At 44.8% G+C, this 16,412-nt stretch overlaps 1 protein-coding gene across 4 annotated transcripts in view; it reads left to right on the forward strand.

Moving 5' to 3' along the window:
- LOC133121738 (histone acetyltransferase KAT6B-like) overlaps positions 1 to 16,412 on the forward strand; it is a 39,942-nt gene that overhangs the window by 17,473 nt on the left and 6,057 nt on the right. For 2 of the 4 annotated variants that reach the window (XM_061231164.1, XM_061231163.1), the window contains exons 3-14: positions 2,589 to 2,697; positions 4,404 to 4,519; positions 4,992 to 5,073; positions 5,482 to 5,620; positions 6,492 to 7,468; positions 9,453 to 9,577; positions 9,872 to 9,984; positions 10,078 to 10,219; positions 10,739 to 10,900; positions 11,315 to 11,408; positions 14,188 to 14,419; positions 14,802 to 14,961. In XM_061231164.1, coding sequence (XP_061087148.1) covers positions 2,589 to 2,697; positions 4,404 to 4,519; positions 4,992 to 5,073; positions 5,482 to 5,620; positions 6,492 to 7,468; positions 9,453 to 9,577; positions 9,872 to 9,984; positions 10,078 to 10,219; positions 10,739 to 10,900; positions 11,315 to 11,408; positions 14,188 to 14,419; positions 14,802 to 14,961 — 2,451 coding nt within the window. The remainder of the gene's footprint in view (positions 1 to 2,588; positions 2,698 to 4,403; positions 4,520 to 4,991; positions 5,074 to 5,481; positions 5,621 to 6,491; positions 7,469 to 9,452; positions 9,578 to 9,871; positions 9,985 to 10,077; positions 10,220 to 10,738; positions 10,901 to 11,314; positions 11,409 to 14,187; positions 14,420 to 14,801; positions 14,962 to 16,412) is intronic. The other 2 variants (XM_061231166.1, XM_061231167.1) reach the window with 2 other exon arrangements.

The following is a 16,412-nucleotide window of genomic DNA, read 5'->3' on the forward strand; positions in this document are numbered from 1 at the left end:
TGTTTTTCTGACCCGCCTCATCGATATAAGAAAGGATGCTCTGCTGTCAGAAGCAAATTACTCTTCACAGGACTTTAAAAAGCCCCCCCGCCCCTCGCCTGGCATTATGAAGCTATAGCACACCGGTTAAATCCCACCCCTGCCGGCTGCACTTGACCTCCAGTGTTTTGCCGGCATAGTAGATATTAATTTCTGTTCCTGCAAGGGGGGAAAAAAAATGACCCTGCTGAACATGATCAATAAAGAGGAAAAATTGCAGTTTGTCCTACTTCTAAGCTCCTGGGCTTTCTCTTAAAACGTGGCTCATTTCACGTGAATCTGCATTCCCCTGCCGGCCTGCCTTTTTCAGCCACCGTTTCCTCCATTGATGATTGTGTGTGAAATCGGACCCACGTGCCGATGATGGGCTACCCAACCCAAAAAGGAAAGGAGCACTTCCTCATTGAATCGTACCTCAGAACTCCCTAGGCTTGTGTGTGAAATGCTGTCTCCCTGGCTACCTGCGCGTTTGAAGTTCTTGATCGAATTTTCTTTTAGAAGACTCCATTACAGTACTCAGTTGACCTGCAGACTTAGTCATTTCTGAACTTACAAGGTATCACGACACAATCTTTGTTGTGTCAGCCCACATCATATTTGCACCCAGTTTGAATGTTCTTACTCAACCATTTTAGGTGAAGAATTTAATTTGGTCTCCTTTTGAATGTGTGCACAATCCCTCTGCACACCAGCAGATATCTTTCACAAATCATTTCACAAATGTAGTATGTGTAATTCTTCAAATATTGGTTAAGGTTTTCTTGTTTGTCAAGTGCTCACCAAAATGAAAGAATTGAATCACCAGTTCTGAAAGTTATGAGTTTTAGTTCAATCCGTAGCCATCCGTAGTTTACGGCAAAATTGCTGTGTGGCATACCATTATCTGTTAATGGGGTATGACACTACTGCAGTGTATGTGTATGTGCCATTTCGTTTTTTTTCTCTTAGCATTTAGCAGTGTCATTTTTTTGGTTGGCTTTCTGTTCATAGCCCCTCTCGGTTCTGTTTAATCAGTTTGTATATTTGCCTTTTTTCTGGGCTGTCCCCATCTCATTTTCTGCCCCTCACGTGTTCCTGTGTTCTGACTGATGAGCCCAAAACCGGGGTTTTCCAAGTTAGCAAATGCTGGTATTTTCCCAAGATAAAATTCAATGGCATGACATGTCTGTGTAATTATCGCTGCAGACAGCTACATGTTTGGCATGAATGTAACCTTTTCCCAGTGGTTTTTAGTGTGATGTGATAAGCATTTACTCATTAATTGTCAACAGGCTAATTCAACCACTTTTTTAAATTAGTATTTGCTGTTTACTGTTGCAGAAATAATTAGGCTATGCAATTTGCTGCAGTGTTCGCTGAGGATCTCTGTGCAGCCCCACATCGGTTTATTCCTGTTTTCTTTCATATAGGCTCTTCATTATGCCTATATGTTAGGCTGTTTATTGACAGCCCCCTGAATAAAACCCTGACATGTTTATTGGTAGTGTTTAACCCATCGATTATCTTTTTGCAAACTGATTAAAATTAACCAGCTGCTATCTGCAGATAGGGCTTGGGTCAATAGGGACTCTTTCAGATGGAGGCTATTCAATGGCTCCATAGTGTGTTTAAAATAACCCCTTATTTTATTGCCATGGCGGTAACTTGCCAGGCAGACATTTGCTTGCTGCAACATGCATCCTTTTCTAAGAATTTGTGTTGCTACTAATGTGTGCTGTAACCATATTGTCACTTACAGTGAAACAATAATCCTCTATTTTGCATTTGCTAACATATTGACCTTGAATTAATAAGGTCTGCTCCATTCTTTGCTGCAATTACATTTCTATTTTAAATACCCCGGGACACCAGCTTTAATACATGCAATAAAAAAAATGACTTGCACAGTGGTCACGCGGTTGCATCGCAAATAGTTTTCTTAATGAATATCATTTAATTTTTCAAATTACTGTAATTTAGGCTTTTATGTGTAATTTGGCCATGACCTTTATAAACGCAGATCTAACCGATTTGTGAGATTGTTCGTGTCATCAAATTTCCACTGTATTTTGGAATAAGATTTGGCTGCTTTGGGTTAAGCCTCATACATTCCAGTGCTAATCTGCCTGCTCTTACTGTCCTATCCAACATCCAGTGTTGAACAGGTCTAATAATAGCATCAAATTGACGGCATTTCATTGTTTTTTTTAAGTCAGTTATGTAACTTAAGTGCTGTTGGCAGTTTTATGTCGCAGAGCCCCTGGAAAAAGGAAAATCCGCAGTGGTGGAAAATATTTGGTTTATGCATTTTAATAAAAACGGAACTGCAGCTTTTTAACACTTGTCTCAACCCATCTCACTGTCAGTGGCCTCTAATTCACTCCGTCCAAAGCCTGCAGAAGCACGCCTTTGGGACGTGCCGTCAGGTCAGGGATAAGCCCCGTGAAGCCACTCTGAAACGGGGCTTCTCTGGCTCCCGTCTGGCCTCCCCTTTCCCCGGTCCTCTTCCGCCGGGCTCTGGCGCCTCTCACGTTTCTCCTCTCTCCTCTCTCCTCTCTCCTCTCCTCCAGCCCCGCGCTGACCCCATCCCCATATGCAGCTTCTGTCTGGGAACGAAGGAGTCCAACCGGGACAAGAGGCCGGAGGAGCTGCTGTCGTGTGCAGACTGCGGGAGCAGCGGTGAGTCCATTGTGCCGAGAGAGGCCCGCCGCAAACAATGCGCCCCCGCAGAAAAGCCCGTGTTCCCCCAAGCCGGGGTGATTACAGAGCCACCAGGTCAAGCTTCGGCTCCCGCGTCTGCAGCTCAACGGAGCCGCCTGGTATTGGGCATGGGCGAGAGTGCACGCAGGTCCGCCGCTGACAGCAACTGCAGAGCTATGTGAGCTAGGCAATATTAATAAGTGGCAGCTGGTTAATTTTAGTGCCCCCCCCCCTCCTCCCTTACCTCCCTGCCTGGGAGGCTGAGTCACTATAGAGAGTGAAATGGGGTAAATGTTTCAGAGGTCTTACACCTTGACCAGTGAGGTGTACAGAATCGTTTTCCTATACTGTGCAGTACGCAGCAGTACATGTTTATTGCGGTGCGCTGCAAAATGGCTACTTATGTAAAAAACAGTCTCCGGTCCTTCTGGTGAAGAGGACAAGGAGGAAATGAGATCCCTGGGTGAATCCACTTATAGTTTTTGTCACTTTATTGTCATTGGGTTATATCGCTTTTCTACTCGTTTTCTTTTTATGTGAGCCGAGTTTAATTCCACGGGCGATTCCTCCGGTCTTATATTTTGCGGAATTGCAGCGCGCTAACAAACCGGGAGAGAGCCAACACGTGGCCTGTAATTTGCAGGCAGCAGAATTGAATTTGAAATGGTTCTGATGATTGAGCTGGTAAAGCGCGCCGCTTCTGAGCGGAAGTGTAAAGATCTCTCATTCTCGGCTACAGATTGGTGGCATTTACTTCCCCCTTCTTTTGTTCCTGACGAAATTGCCAACCTTCCATTAAATTGCCCTCCAAAGTTGTAATTTTTTTTTTTTTCCCAACAATTATTTTAAATGCCAGAAAGAATTGTTCTCCCCGTGACATTTTTATTGCCTGAATTTGACTAAGTACCCTTGAGGTGGTTTTCATTAACCATTGGTAGTGTATACAAAGTGTGTTTTCAGTGTAAAACAGCTGTTTTACAGCCCTAAGAGGGTGCAAGTGGAGGTGAAGGCAAGCTTTTACATGACTTTCACGGATCGTCCTCCATTAGACTGAATGCTGCTACTGTTTCTGCCTCATTAAGATCAAATTATCTTTAATTAGCTGCTCAGATGTTTCATCTCACTGTTTTTAGACGCCCATCTTGAAAGGAGATCCTGCACACTCTCAACAGTGTCGGTGGTGCAGTATTTATACATTTAGTGTTGTGTGTGCACTGCACAGTCTGAGGTCATCTCTTTCCCATTAATAAAACTGAGTTTGATGGATCTGCTAACTTTACATGTGACTTTGTATTGTATCTGTTTGTAAAAATCGGTTTGTGTTTGTATGTTTTTTTCCCCCTCTTGACATTGGTTTACGGTGTTTGTTTTTGAAGAGGATAGCCCTTATAGGGTTATGAACAGGCTTTTGGACAAGGCTGAAATGATTTGATGTTATGGCTACTTCTTACTTCACACAGGCTGTTTTACCAACTGGCAGTTTAACTGCAAAAAGGGGGTCCTTACATTTTAATCAGGCATTTAACTTCACCACCTCGTGAGGGGCTGTATGCCTTCTGACAGTCTGGTGAAGAGCTGTCCTTGTCGTTAGTCTCCCCCACACATTAGTGCAGGGACCCTAGTGGTGTAGAAATACTCAGTGTGTTGCATGGAGAAATAAAATGTTGGCATGATTGTTTTTAAAGGACATCCGTCGTGTCTGAAGTTCTCCCCTGATTTGACGGCAAACGTCAAGGCACTACGGTGGCAGTGCATTGAATGCAAGACGTGTAGCTCCTGTCGCATCCAGGGGAAGAACGCGGTAAGTGAGCAATACAGTCCTTCTGAGTGACAAAAAAAGCGAAGTTTTGACTTTTCAAACTTTGCTTCTTCTGCCTGATGTTCACCTGGGCTGGGGGATATTTCTTGCAGGCTAACTTTCCTAAATATTGAGAAATAACTTGTTTTTTCCACCCAATCAGTTTTTGTACAACTGAAAATATTTTAAAAACTGTATCGTCACTCCTAAATCCTGCTTTATGAAATATCCCCCAGGGGAACATTACTTACATTATTGGCTTCTACGTGAAAATTGGAATGGGACATATGATTATGATCTCATGGTAATGCATTGATCACCCTGTATAAACTTAAGACTTCATAATAATAGTCTAGGTGTCAGAGTACAATATTAATAGTACGGTTTTGGTTTGCCACCTCTCATGGCAGACATAGTGTCATTGACAGCAGTACCTGGTGCTATGTTCACGCTGATTTTGTATCTTTATGCATAGGATGATATGCTTTTCTGCGATTCTTGTGACCGGGGGTTCCATATGGAGTGCTGTGACCCTCCGCTTTCGCGAATGCCAAAAGGTAAGATGTTTAAGAGACGTCTCTGCTCTTCCCCGCTAACTGCATGCCAATGCCCAGGAAGTGTTTACATTGCGTTCCTCATTAGATCGTTCTGGAATTCCCGATTGAGAAATGTATTCCCGGAACTGTCACCGGTCCAGGCCGAGATCCCCTGCCGTTAACAAGTCTAGAACACGACACTCCAGCGGCTAATGCAATGCCATTACATAGATTAGCTGAAAATGCGAACTTCAGTGGATGGCCCTGTTCTCTCAGATTGATTTTTCCCTTTGTCCCGCGGAGAAGTGATTCGTCGTCGCCAGCGAACGCGTGCCGCCGCGGCCTGGCGCATTAAAAGGGAATATTTCACATGAACGTGTCCTTTGAATTGATGGACCTCCTAATACTCTTTGTTTGGATGTCCTCCAGGAATGTGGATCTGCCAAGTCTGTAGGCCAAAGGAGAAGGAGCGGGGGAAAGGACTACTGCACAAGAGAGCCGCCCAGATCAAAAGACGATATGCAAAGCCAATGGGAAGACCCAAAAATAAGCTAAAGCAACAAACCATGTAGGTTCCTTATGGCAGGCTGTGAAATATTTAATGTTGTAAAATATACTGTTACTCGTGAATGGGTTCATTCATACTGTATGTGGTGTGGCTGTTTTTCCCTGAAACCCCCCCCCCCCCCCACCTAAAAGATCATGAATATTTTCTTGACAGTATGTTCTTACATTCGGTTAAAAAGAATGGCCTAAGGCGACCTCTGTCAGACGGGTTCCTGTCCTACATGTTAATTAAGTCTTCATCTTTTGAAGCTTGTGTTGTAACCGCCATCGCCTCAGATACAGCAAACCTTGAAGAGAAAAAAAAAAAAGGAACCTTAAATTGAAATGATAAGTTATGGATGTGACACGTCCGTGTCGAATTGGCAGCGTGGCTCTGGGCTCTGCTCGTCCGCCCCAATAGTCGGGAGGCCTTTTCGCGTGGGCTTTCCAACGTCGTGACCAAGAGATTTCTGCATGCTTTTGATCCTCTCAATACCTATGCAGCCCGTGTGTCTGGCGCTTTTGAAGCGTTTCCTCGGAGCGTTAGGGCAGAGCGTTTGAGATCTGTTTGTGCTCTGCTCTCCACACTTCTGTGGATTCCGTCTATGTCCTGGTACAAGGCAAGGCTGCGATGTTCTTGGGCCACACTCTCTCTCTCCATCTGACACATGCCTGCCACTGATTAGCATGAGCTGTCCACTCGCATTAAAGATTTTCTTCAGACCAGGACTGGCTTATGTGTCTGAACTTCAGGCTGTGCCATGCGTTTCCCTTAGACCGGTTGTAGTCCTTGCCTGTTGCTGTAGCCAAACGTATGTGTTTCCCCTGAAGCAAGCTGGCGAAGCCGTTTCCTGCCGATAATGACTGGTTATTAACGTTTGATTTGTCCGCAGGTCTGTAACCAGCGGAGACGGTTCCATGATAGCACTGCCGGGAAGGGGGGCACCTGGTAGGGGTCAAAAGATTACAGTCTGTACCACACCTTCATCTGGTCATGCTGCATCTGTGAAGGCCGCGAGGAGCGGATTGGCTGTTACAGACCCCCGTTGGGCGGGTGACGCCACCAAATTCACCACCACCACCTCCTCCTCCTCCTCCACCACCACCACCTCTTCCTCCTCCTCCTCTTTCACGTCTACACCCACCTCCTCCAAACTTACCGTTAACAAGAAAACCAAAGGTCTCATTGACGGGCTTTCCAAATTTTTCACCCCCTCCCCCGTCGGCCGCCGGTGGCGCGCCGGCACGGTAGACCCCTCAAAGCAGCGGCGGCCGAGGAAGCGGGGGCTCCAGAAAGCGCCACGCGCCCCCCATTCCTGCCCGGCGGCTCAAACGCTAACCACTCCCCTCTGTCCCCTCCCGCCCCCTCCTCCATTGTGCGGACTGAGCCCCCCGTCGCAGAAATCCAACAATTCCACCTCTGCTAACTCCCCCCAGAGCTCTTCCAGCCAGTCTAGCGTGCCCTCCCTTAGCAGCCTGTCCAATAACAACCAGCTTAAGGGACTTTTCGACGGACTGTCGCATATCTATGCCACTCAGGGACAATCTCGGAAAAAGGGACTCCCTAGTTATGCACCGCCTAAGCGCATGCGTCGTAAGCCGGATTTGTCTTCCACGTCCAAATCTTGCCCCCAGCTCCACGGGAAGAAAGAGATTAAAAATAGGCTAGCCTCCCACCCCTCCCCCTCCGGGTGGGGCATTCCGAGAGGACGGCCCTTTAAGGCAGTGGCCCATTTCAGACGCACGCCCTTCCTCAAAAAGCACAGGATTCTAGGCAGGTTAAAATATAGAGTGACCCATCAGAAGGGTACCCCCTCACCAGGGAAAGGGGGCTTGGCAGACGGAAGAATTAAACCCGAGCACGACCATGGTAAGCAAAGGCTCCCAGCTCCAGCTAAATCTGCGTCTCGTCCAGTAAAATAATCTTGTCACATTAGGCTTGTCACTTGGCATTCTCTTTTTTGTTTTCTTCTTCTTTTTTTTCTTTTTATATGTTTTGGTCCACCTATCTAAACTTTTAGAAACTATTAGAAAATATAAATTAAAAAAAAAAGTTAAAAAATGTTTTGTTTTTTTCGCCTACCCCCCCACCCCCCACCCCCACCCCCCAAATGCTGATTAACATCTAGATTGTCTTTCAACTAATCCTATACCACCAAAAAATTTTATTTACTTATGATTTATTTGCCTTTGTAGTGGCTGTAGGATCCAACGCGCATTGACATCCTGCTAATGTCTCTATGGTAGTGCATGGCAAGCCAGGTCCTCATGCTGCTCCCCCGCTCTGCCTCTCTCTTCCCCCTCCTACACCCCCTCACCCCCCTGCAGTAGTGTGCTCATTGTCACCGCCTTCTGGTAGAAACACTAGCCCATTTGCAGACCATGCCATTCTACTCCGCTCTGCCACCAAGCTTCCCATAAGTTCTGGCCATTCTTCAATTACACCACAAAATCTGGTCCTCCCCACGCCAAAGTTCCGGCTCGCCCCATTTTCGTCTCCCGATTGTGACCGCCATGCTATTTGTGGCTGAATTTTTCACAGCTCCCCCTTCTCCACCCCCCCCACCCCCCACCCCCCGCCCCGCATTTTGTAATCCGCTCCCTGTTCAATATGGCAGGGAAAGGCATTGGCCATCTGTGCCGGGATTTAAGGGGTTAAAGGTTTGCCTGGCTACGATGACTCATTGTGGCTGTGAGGTCTTCACGGACTTGTGATGAAATTGAAGTCTGGGCCACTGGCACATGAGCACAGTCGAACACGCACATCGAATGTCTGTCAAACACAACATTCTGCGTTTCACTCAGTTACTGCATCTTAGCTTCAGTAGCTGTATAATGGCTTTCCTGTTCCGATAAGGCAGCTAAATGAATTATGCTGTTAAAAAAATCAAAATCAAAATTCTATTCAAATTTGATTTAGACTGATAGTCCCAAGATTCTTTACTCGAGATGTTGAAAGTTGTCCCATTAACTGACTTCTGATTTGATTTGAGATGTTTGTCGTTTTGTGTTTCTCTTGTTCTGTTCCTGAAAGAGCGATATTCCTCAGTGCTCAGTTATGATTGATTGGCTTTTAATTGACTGAAATCTTTAAAGGGTCATGAAAGCTATTATTCAGTAGCTTTTTGATTACAATTTTTGATTGTTTTATTTATTTCATCTAATCAGGAATTTGGAAATTATTTAGCATTTCTCTCTTCTTATCCCTCTCTGATTCTGATCTTACGATATCTTGGGATGTATCTGAACAATAATATTTTAAAGTTATGAGTATTGTTTTGACATGCAACAAATGTTCTGTTACCATTGTTGTAAGATATTCTATTGTCTTTGTAGCATTGGTTTCTCTGTTATAAGATGTCTGTTTTCTGTGCTTAGATTGTTACTGATGATAGCGCTTAGTGCAAGTTGTGTGGGGATACTCTTTATGGTTATTGTGGTCTGATGTGACTGCATTTACACTGTTCATGTAAACTGAAACAGGCAAATACTCCCTAGGCTTTATAAATGCAAAATCTGACATGCCCCCACAGGAAATGTATTTAGCAATTGCTGCATTGAATAACAAAAAAATCAGCTTACTTGACTGAACAAATCTACTGGGAATTGGTACGATTGATTTTATTTTGATGTCGTTGTACAACAAAGACATCTCGAGGCATCTTGCATAAGAACTTGCACACGGCTCATCAGTAGCAATTCAGTTTTTCTTTAAAGTCAGGAAATGACGCCTGTTGATGTTGAAGCGTTTTGCAGTGCCTTTAATATTCTGACTGAAGCTGTTAATGCTCCAGTGTGATTGCTTTGTGTTTCCTGAGCTCCGTTTGACTTGACTCTGATCTCTGTGAATGAAGCAGAGAACGAAGGCGCAAAGCACGCCAAGAAGGACATTCAAGATGGGATTGTGGCCATTTCAAAGGAGCATGTCTTGCAGGAAGACGTGGAAGTCTTTAAGCATGTCCAGGAGCTCTCCTTGCAGGTGAGAGACCGTGAAGCTCTATTCACTGGATGCTGCTTATGTCTTTGAGTGGAGGCTGTTGCTGCAATTACCAACTGCTCTGGGATAATGCCAATGCCCATAGAGAACTCCTGAAAGTACAAATGAAGTGTGTAAATTCACACATTCATGATTGTACTGCTGCTACGATCATTTTTCACCGTGTGTTTTTTAGCAGTTTGGGATTGACTCAGCCATTTGCAGCATCGATGCTCCTTGTTGTGTATGTCTCCAAATTAAAAGCCTTATGTGTTATGTCGCTCTCTTAATGTTTAGAAAACCGGATGCATAAACAGTGCAGATTCCGGGCGCTACCCAGCGGTCATTGAGTTTGGGAAGTATGAAATCCACACCTGGTATTCCTCGCCTTACCCGCCTGAGTACTCCAGGTAGGCCATGTCGCCAACACTAGGCCTATGGCCAGGACAGTTTAACACGTTTATCAAGACTGCTGCTCACATCTCGCCATTTCCTTCTGACAGATTGCAAAAGCTTTATCTCTGCGAGTTCTGTCTGAAGTACATGAGAAGCCGGAATATTCTCCAGCGGCATTCAAAGAAGTGCGGCTGGTTTCACCCTCCGGCGAATGAGATCTACAGGAAGGCTGACCTCTCTGTGTTTGAGGTCGGTTGCACTCTAAGTTCATATTCACGTTCCTTGTTTATCCGTAACACCCATGACCCGTGTCCTGCTGCTGTAGTGGGTGTGAAACCATGATCCATAGTCCGTGCTTCAGAATGTGGATCGACACTATAACTGTTCACACTGCTGCTTTTGTAACTGTGCTGGAACACAACGTGCGTTGACCCAGGTTCAAGAGGTGGTGTGAAAGGAGTGGCATTGATTCTGGTTTCATCCGCGACTGTTTCAGGAAACGCCATTGGCACGCGCCTTATTCAGTCCTGTTGCTTTACTATTGTGTACCATTTTCCTTTGACTGAAACTGAAACCCCCCCCTGAAGTTGTCCACTTGAATGAAATTAAGCTGGGTTTATTTCATTATTTTTCATGTGTACCTGAAGTGCCTCTTAAAAGCGCTGGCTGTTCCTCTTTATGTGTGGAATTTGAGACTGAAGAGAGAAGTTAATGAAACAATGTTGGACCTTTTTTTTTTTTTTTTGGTTTTTGTGAACCCTCGCTTAGGTCGATGGAAATGTCAGCAAAATATTCTGCCAAAACCTCTGCTTGTTAGCCAAGCTGTTTCTGGACCACAAGACCCTGTACTATGATGTGGAGCCTTTCCTGTTCTACATCCTAACAAAGAATGATGACAAGGGCTGCCATCTTGTAGGGTACTTCTCGAAGGTAAGAGCCTTTTTCTCTTATTGTGCTCATCTCATTGTAGATTCCAGTATGCTCTGTTTGTGCAAATAATTGATGTGCTACTGCTTGCATCAGATTAAATTTATTTTTTTAAAACAGTGGAATAACTATGACAGAATTATTACCACTTAAAGGTAGTTGTATTTTGAGTAGGACATTTTTCTGATTCAGATTTGTGATATTTTTGCAGGTAGGTCTTTCCTAACAACCACTTAAAGAAAAGGCTAGTGTGTACCTAGGGGATCGTGTTTTGAAATGCATATGTATGGGCGAAAGTGTGCCTTATCGGTCAGAGTGTGTCGCTGTGTGTGTTTTAGACAAGGACAATGGCAGGTGGGATGACTTGCCAGCTTCAGCAGAACTTTGACACACTTGATCTGTCTCTCCTTCCCTCAGGAAAAGCTTTGCCAGCAGAAGTACAATGTCTCCTGCATAATGATTATGCCTCAGTACCAAAGGCAAGGATTTGGGAGGTTTCTTATTGATTTCAGTAAGTTCCTCTAATACATTTTAAACACACTGCATGCTTACTCCGATGTGCAAACAAATGACAGTTCACACAGTCATGCATGTGCATTCGTGTGTGAAGCCATTTATTGTACTTTTTTTATGTTCTTAATTAGCATTTTCTTTTCAACGACTTCTTTTAAAATGCCTTTTGGAACTGTGGGCTTAAGGGGGTTTGAAGGGTAACCTTGATTTGATTTAAAAGTTTGGAACATGATTGTCGTATACTTTATTCTGAGGGCTTTGCAGCTTAGTACAGGACATGCTATGTCCCGGGCAGCTCTGTTGCTTAGCCAGCTTGTTGTCAACAGTTTAGATCTCCCTTTCCAGACAGGTGAGCCCGGGACCTGCCATGATGTTTTGATTTGTCTTTCGAGCCCAGATCCAGAAAGCCAGCAGATAACCAATACCAGGTTTATGGAGATTGAGCACAGCATATTCCTCAGTGGAAAATAGGGTTCAGCTAGAAGAAATCAGGTTCTGGGTTTTTTTTTTTTTTATGTGACATTTTTTGTTCAACTCTGTGCCATAGTTTTCATTGGAAACCATTTAGTGCAATTATAATGGTAGAAACGGGGTCTCCTAGGCTGTTAAAAACATGTCATGAGTAGTTTGAATGAGCTTTTGATTGTTCTCGTGGTTTGTCTGGAAAATACTTGGAATAGTGCACTCTCCAATAACGGCCATTTTATTACTTTCTCTGTTCCATTCCATTTTTTAATCTAAACAAGTTAAGTCAGTCAAAATAACCCCTCTGGATATTTTTCATTGGCAGGCCTTGGAGACATATCTGTCAGGCATCCTCACCATGACTCCTGAATCTAAGGCATAATTATCTTTGCAGAATCATTTTTGGCATCACTCGTAGCTAAACTGAAGATGAACAGGGAACTGCAGAGTCTCAGTAGACGTAACATGTGGAAGTAACCAATTTAACCTGGAAGTTCATACGTACTTACAGCATTGTAATGTTAATAATAATTAAATCATGGTTTCGCCACAATATCTTAACAAGCAGTTTACCCTACCCACCATTATTTGATTTGATGGTGAAATTAAAAACAGTCTCTAATATTTTCATTCAAGAAAAGAAAAAAGAAGGAAAAAAAATCTGTACGTTTTATTTTGAGAGATGTCTATTACGCCGTGCCAAAGAAAACAATCAACACGCAGTTGGATCTCCTTGCAGTAATATCCATCATCCAGTTTGTGACACTAATAGCCTGTGCTTATTTGTATTTCTGCCATTTTATCTTAAAAAGGAAATGAATAAATAGAAAAATTCTATCAGCAGACTGGCCGAGACTGACATGGGGATGATGAGCCCTTTGAAGAATTGTCTTGTAAATGCAGTCTCTGTGTCTGATGTCCAAATTATTACCAAGAATTGTCACATTTCCCCTAATTTAAAGGGAAAGTAGTGATATTTTGCATTGCACTGAGGCTGGCCTTTACCAGGTACTTTATAAAAATAAACAAGCTTGCCGTGTTTATTTTTGCTCTCAATGCGTGTATTAATTCTTGAAGCCCCCTGGTTTTTATGGAGGTAAATCATGATGTTTATAAGCTCAGCTGTCAGCCCGCTTTTTCAGCCTGTTAATTGTGGGACTGGCAGTGGAGAGGGCCCCGTTCTGGAGGCACAGATGTTGCTGGAATCGCCAGCCTTTTTCCCTGCCAGTGTTTTAGCCCGGAGAAGCAATCTCCGCTGACTCGCCAGCTGAATTCCACCGTGGCAGCGCTCCAACGATGGCTAGGTCTCTCCGAAATGGATTTGCACCTAATTTACGTCCGCGTCGTGAATGTGATAGGCGTAATCTTCTCAGGAGAAGGTGGCAGTCGCACCTGTACTTTACAGGACCGGTACTGACAGCACTGTTCTCGGCTGCAGTGCCTGCCTCTGCACCCAACAGGCGTTTCGGCCATTTTGGGTTTTTGTTTTCTTTCTCATTGCGATTTGAGGATTACTAAAAATGTCCTGTAAATGTTTGCCTTGGCTCTGATAAGTCTGTTACGAGGAGAGTTTGAATTTGGCCTTGCGTCAGGCTCTTTGGTCAGCACGTCACATTCCCGCACGGTTCAGCTTGCATAACCACTCCGTTTATCAACCGGTTTGTTGGCGGACGCAGTTTGTGTTGTTGGTTTCTTTTGTTGCTCGGAGTGGTTCCCTTCAGTTGTCCACGGATATTCTGTCTGTTTATGCCCAGTGTTCACGATTGTTCTGTGTGAGCCAGTGCGTTTCCTGGTAGGCGTTACCTGTAATGGTAGACCTTAGCAACGGAATGGATTCCTTTCACGCCGCTGGTAATGGCTGACCCTTGACACAGCTGCTATAAGACTAATTGCTGATAGAGGCGGTTTTAATATTAGTCATTTTATTTTTGTTCGTTATCTTCAGGAAGTGAAGCCTCTTGCGGGCGGTGACACCCAGCTGTTTCCCTCCAATTTGTTCCACAGCTTTGCTCTTTTTTTTTTCTCCTCCCTCTTCTTTTCAACCTTCTCTGTTGCCCTTGCCAGCATGTATCATGGCATCTGACAAGAGGTTGAAGGAGTGAAAAATAGATTGCCTCACCTCGTTTGTGCTCTTTGAAGGCGGGAAAAGGTTGGCTTTTCAGTCGCAATGCTGGCGACCCGCGCTAGACGCGGCCAAGTCGTTCTCAAAGGACGGCGGCAGTCTAATAAAGAAAAGGCTAACATTCACTGTTTACGCTACGTTCTCTTAGTAATTGTGTGTCGTTTTGTGTTTTGTTTTTTTTCTTCCCTAGGTTATCTGCTCTCCAGGCAAGAAGGACAGGCCGGCTCCCCGGAGAAGCCGCTGTCAGATCTGGGTCGGTTATCCTACGCGGCCTATTGGAAAAGTGTCATCCTGGAGTACCTTCATAAGCATCCCGACAAACACGTCAGCATTAAGGGAATGAGCAGGGCCACGGGGATGTGTCCGCACGACATCGCCAGCGCTCTCCAGCAGCTCAGCATGATCGACAGGCAGGATGGCAGGTGCGTCAGACTCCAGAAAATATACATTAATCTCCGCCTGGCGGATTCCGCCGCTCACGCGTTCCCGGCGTAAGCGCTTTCCTTAGCCTTTGCCACCGGCGTAATTGCTGCAAGTGTCTTCGGTCCTCTGAGAAATCCTGTCCTCGCCCGCTTAATGCGATATCATCTTTCCTCAACCACTTCATTGTTGCGAGGATGCTGCCAAGTGTGTGATATTTGCGAGGGAAAATGTTTAAGGAATCGGCGCGTTTTTATGTGAACAGCCTGCCGGGTTTTTTTTTTTTTTTTTAATGAAAAGTGTTGAGCCGACGTTCCGGTTTTACCCCCGCCTGCGCGCGCTTCGCAAACGTGTCACGTCGGGGTTCTGCGGGTCTGTGTTCAGGTTTGTGATCGTCCGGAGGGACAGGCTGATCCAGAAGCACACGGAGAGGCTGCAGTCGAACCCGAGGCGGAACGAGGTGGACCCAGACTGCCTGCGCTGGTCGCCCATCATGGCCCTCAACGCCGTGCTGTCCGAGGAGGAGCGCGAGGCCGAGATGGATGTACGTTTGCGTGAGACCCACGCGCTGGGGAGGGATAACTTTAGGAACAATAAAATAATTTGTGATTGTTAGCTGACAACTATTTCGCTTTAATCCAAAACTACACTTCAAGGGTTCTGAATTTCTGTATGTTTACACTAGGACTCGGAACAGTACTGTCCTCTCAGGTCCACTTTTGCACTTGTTCTTGTTTTTGATTCGCACTTTGTTGTACATCGCTCTGGATAAGAGCGTCTGCTAAATGCCACGTAATGTAATGTACTTCCAGTTGATTAGACTAAGCAGGGGACAATCCTCCCTGGAGCAATGCAGGGTTGAGGGCCTTTCTCAAGGGCCTCCCAGCTGTATGGATTTTATCGTTGCTACACTGGGTATCGAACCACCAACCTTCCGGGACATGGTGATATACTTTAGCCACTGCACTACAGGCTGCCCACTAAGCATAGTGTGGGAATTAGCGTTTGCTTTAGGGCTAATGGCACAAAGAATAAAATATCACTGGAAAGGGGAGGAATCAAGTTTTTTCATGTGGTGCCACCAAGAGGATGTATTACAACAGGGCTGGCCAACCCTCATTCGACTAATTGGCATCTTGAATATATCTTTAACTGTTGAATGAGGTGTGCGTTGTTATGATCGGCCTGTCTCTAGGAACATGATGGCACCGCTCTGTATTACAAGTCACTAGCGTATAATTTTGCTGGTATTGAGATGACGAGGTTCAGTGTAGCTCTGCTGTCCTTCAAGGGTGTTACACAGTGTATTTCCTGGAGTGATATGTTCCCTACTCCATCATTTCCAATGACAAAGCGGCTTGTCTGCTCGCATGGAGAAACCATGAATAGCAAATGGCTTCTTAAGAGTGGAGCGCGGTGGATACAGGAGCATACCGGCGGGATGAGAATGACGCGTGTGAAGATGATCACACTCCTGCTTATCAGCTCAGTGTCCACTTCTGTACAGGCACCGTGTGCTTTCTTCATCACACAATGGGATTGCAGAACGAATCCGAATCAAACAGATATTCTTTCAATCCTGCCTTATCTTTCAGTGTAGCGCAGCAGATGAGGTGCGGATGCTGATAGAATTGCATTTTGTTCACATTTTCTCACATTTGCTAGTAGGAGTTATTTAACACCATTTCTTTTTTCTTTTTCTCCTCTGTTGTACTTAACTTGAATCTCATTAAATAACTTTTTAGTGTCCGTAAGCATTTAATGTAGTGCAAAATGACCCAAATCAGTTATTCCCTGACACGCCATCTCCCATGGCAGATTATAAATCTTAATGTGAGAGACCGCTAATCAAGAACCAACCTCCTAGTCAGGCCCACCAATAACATTTACATTTTTTCAAAAGCCCTGAACTAACATTGATGCTTGGATAAATGAATCTGATTTCTGTGAGCCTAGTTGGTGGATAAATCCTGCCTACTTCCTTAAAACATCTTT

This window comes from Conger conger, chromosome 2, assembly GCF_963514075.1.
Source record: "Conger conger chromosome 2, fConCon1.1, whole genome shotgun sequence".
Lineage (NCBI taxonomy): Eukaryota > Metazoa > Chordata > Actinopteri > Anguilliformes > Congridae > Conger > Conger conger.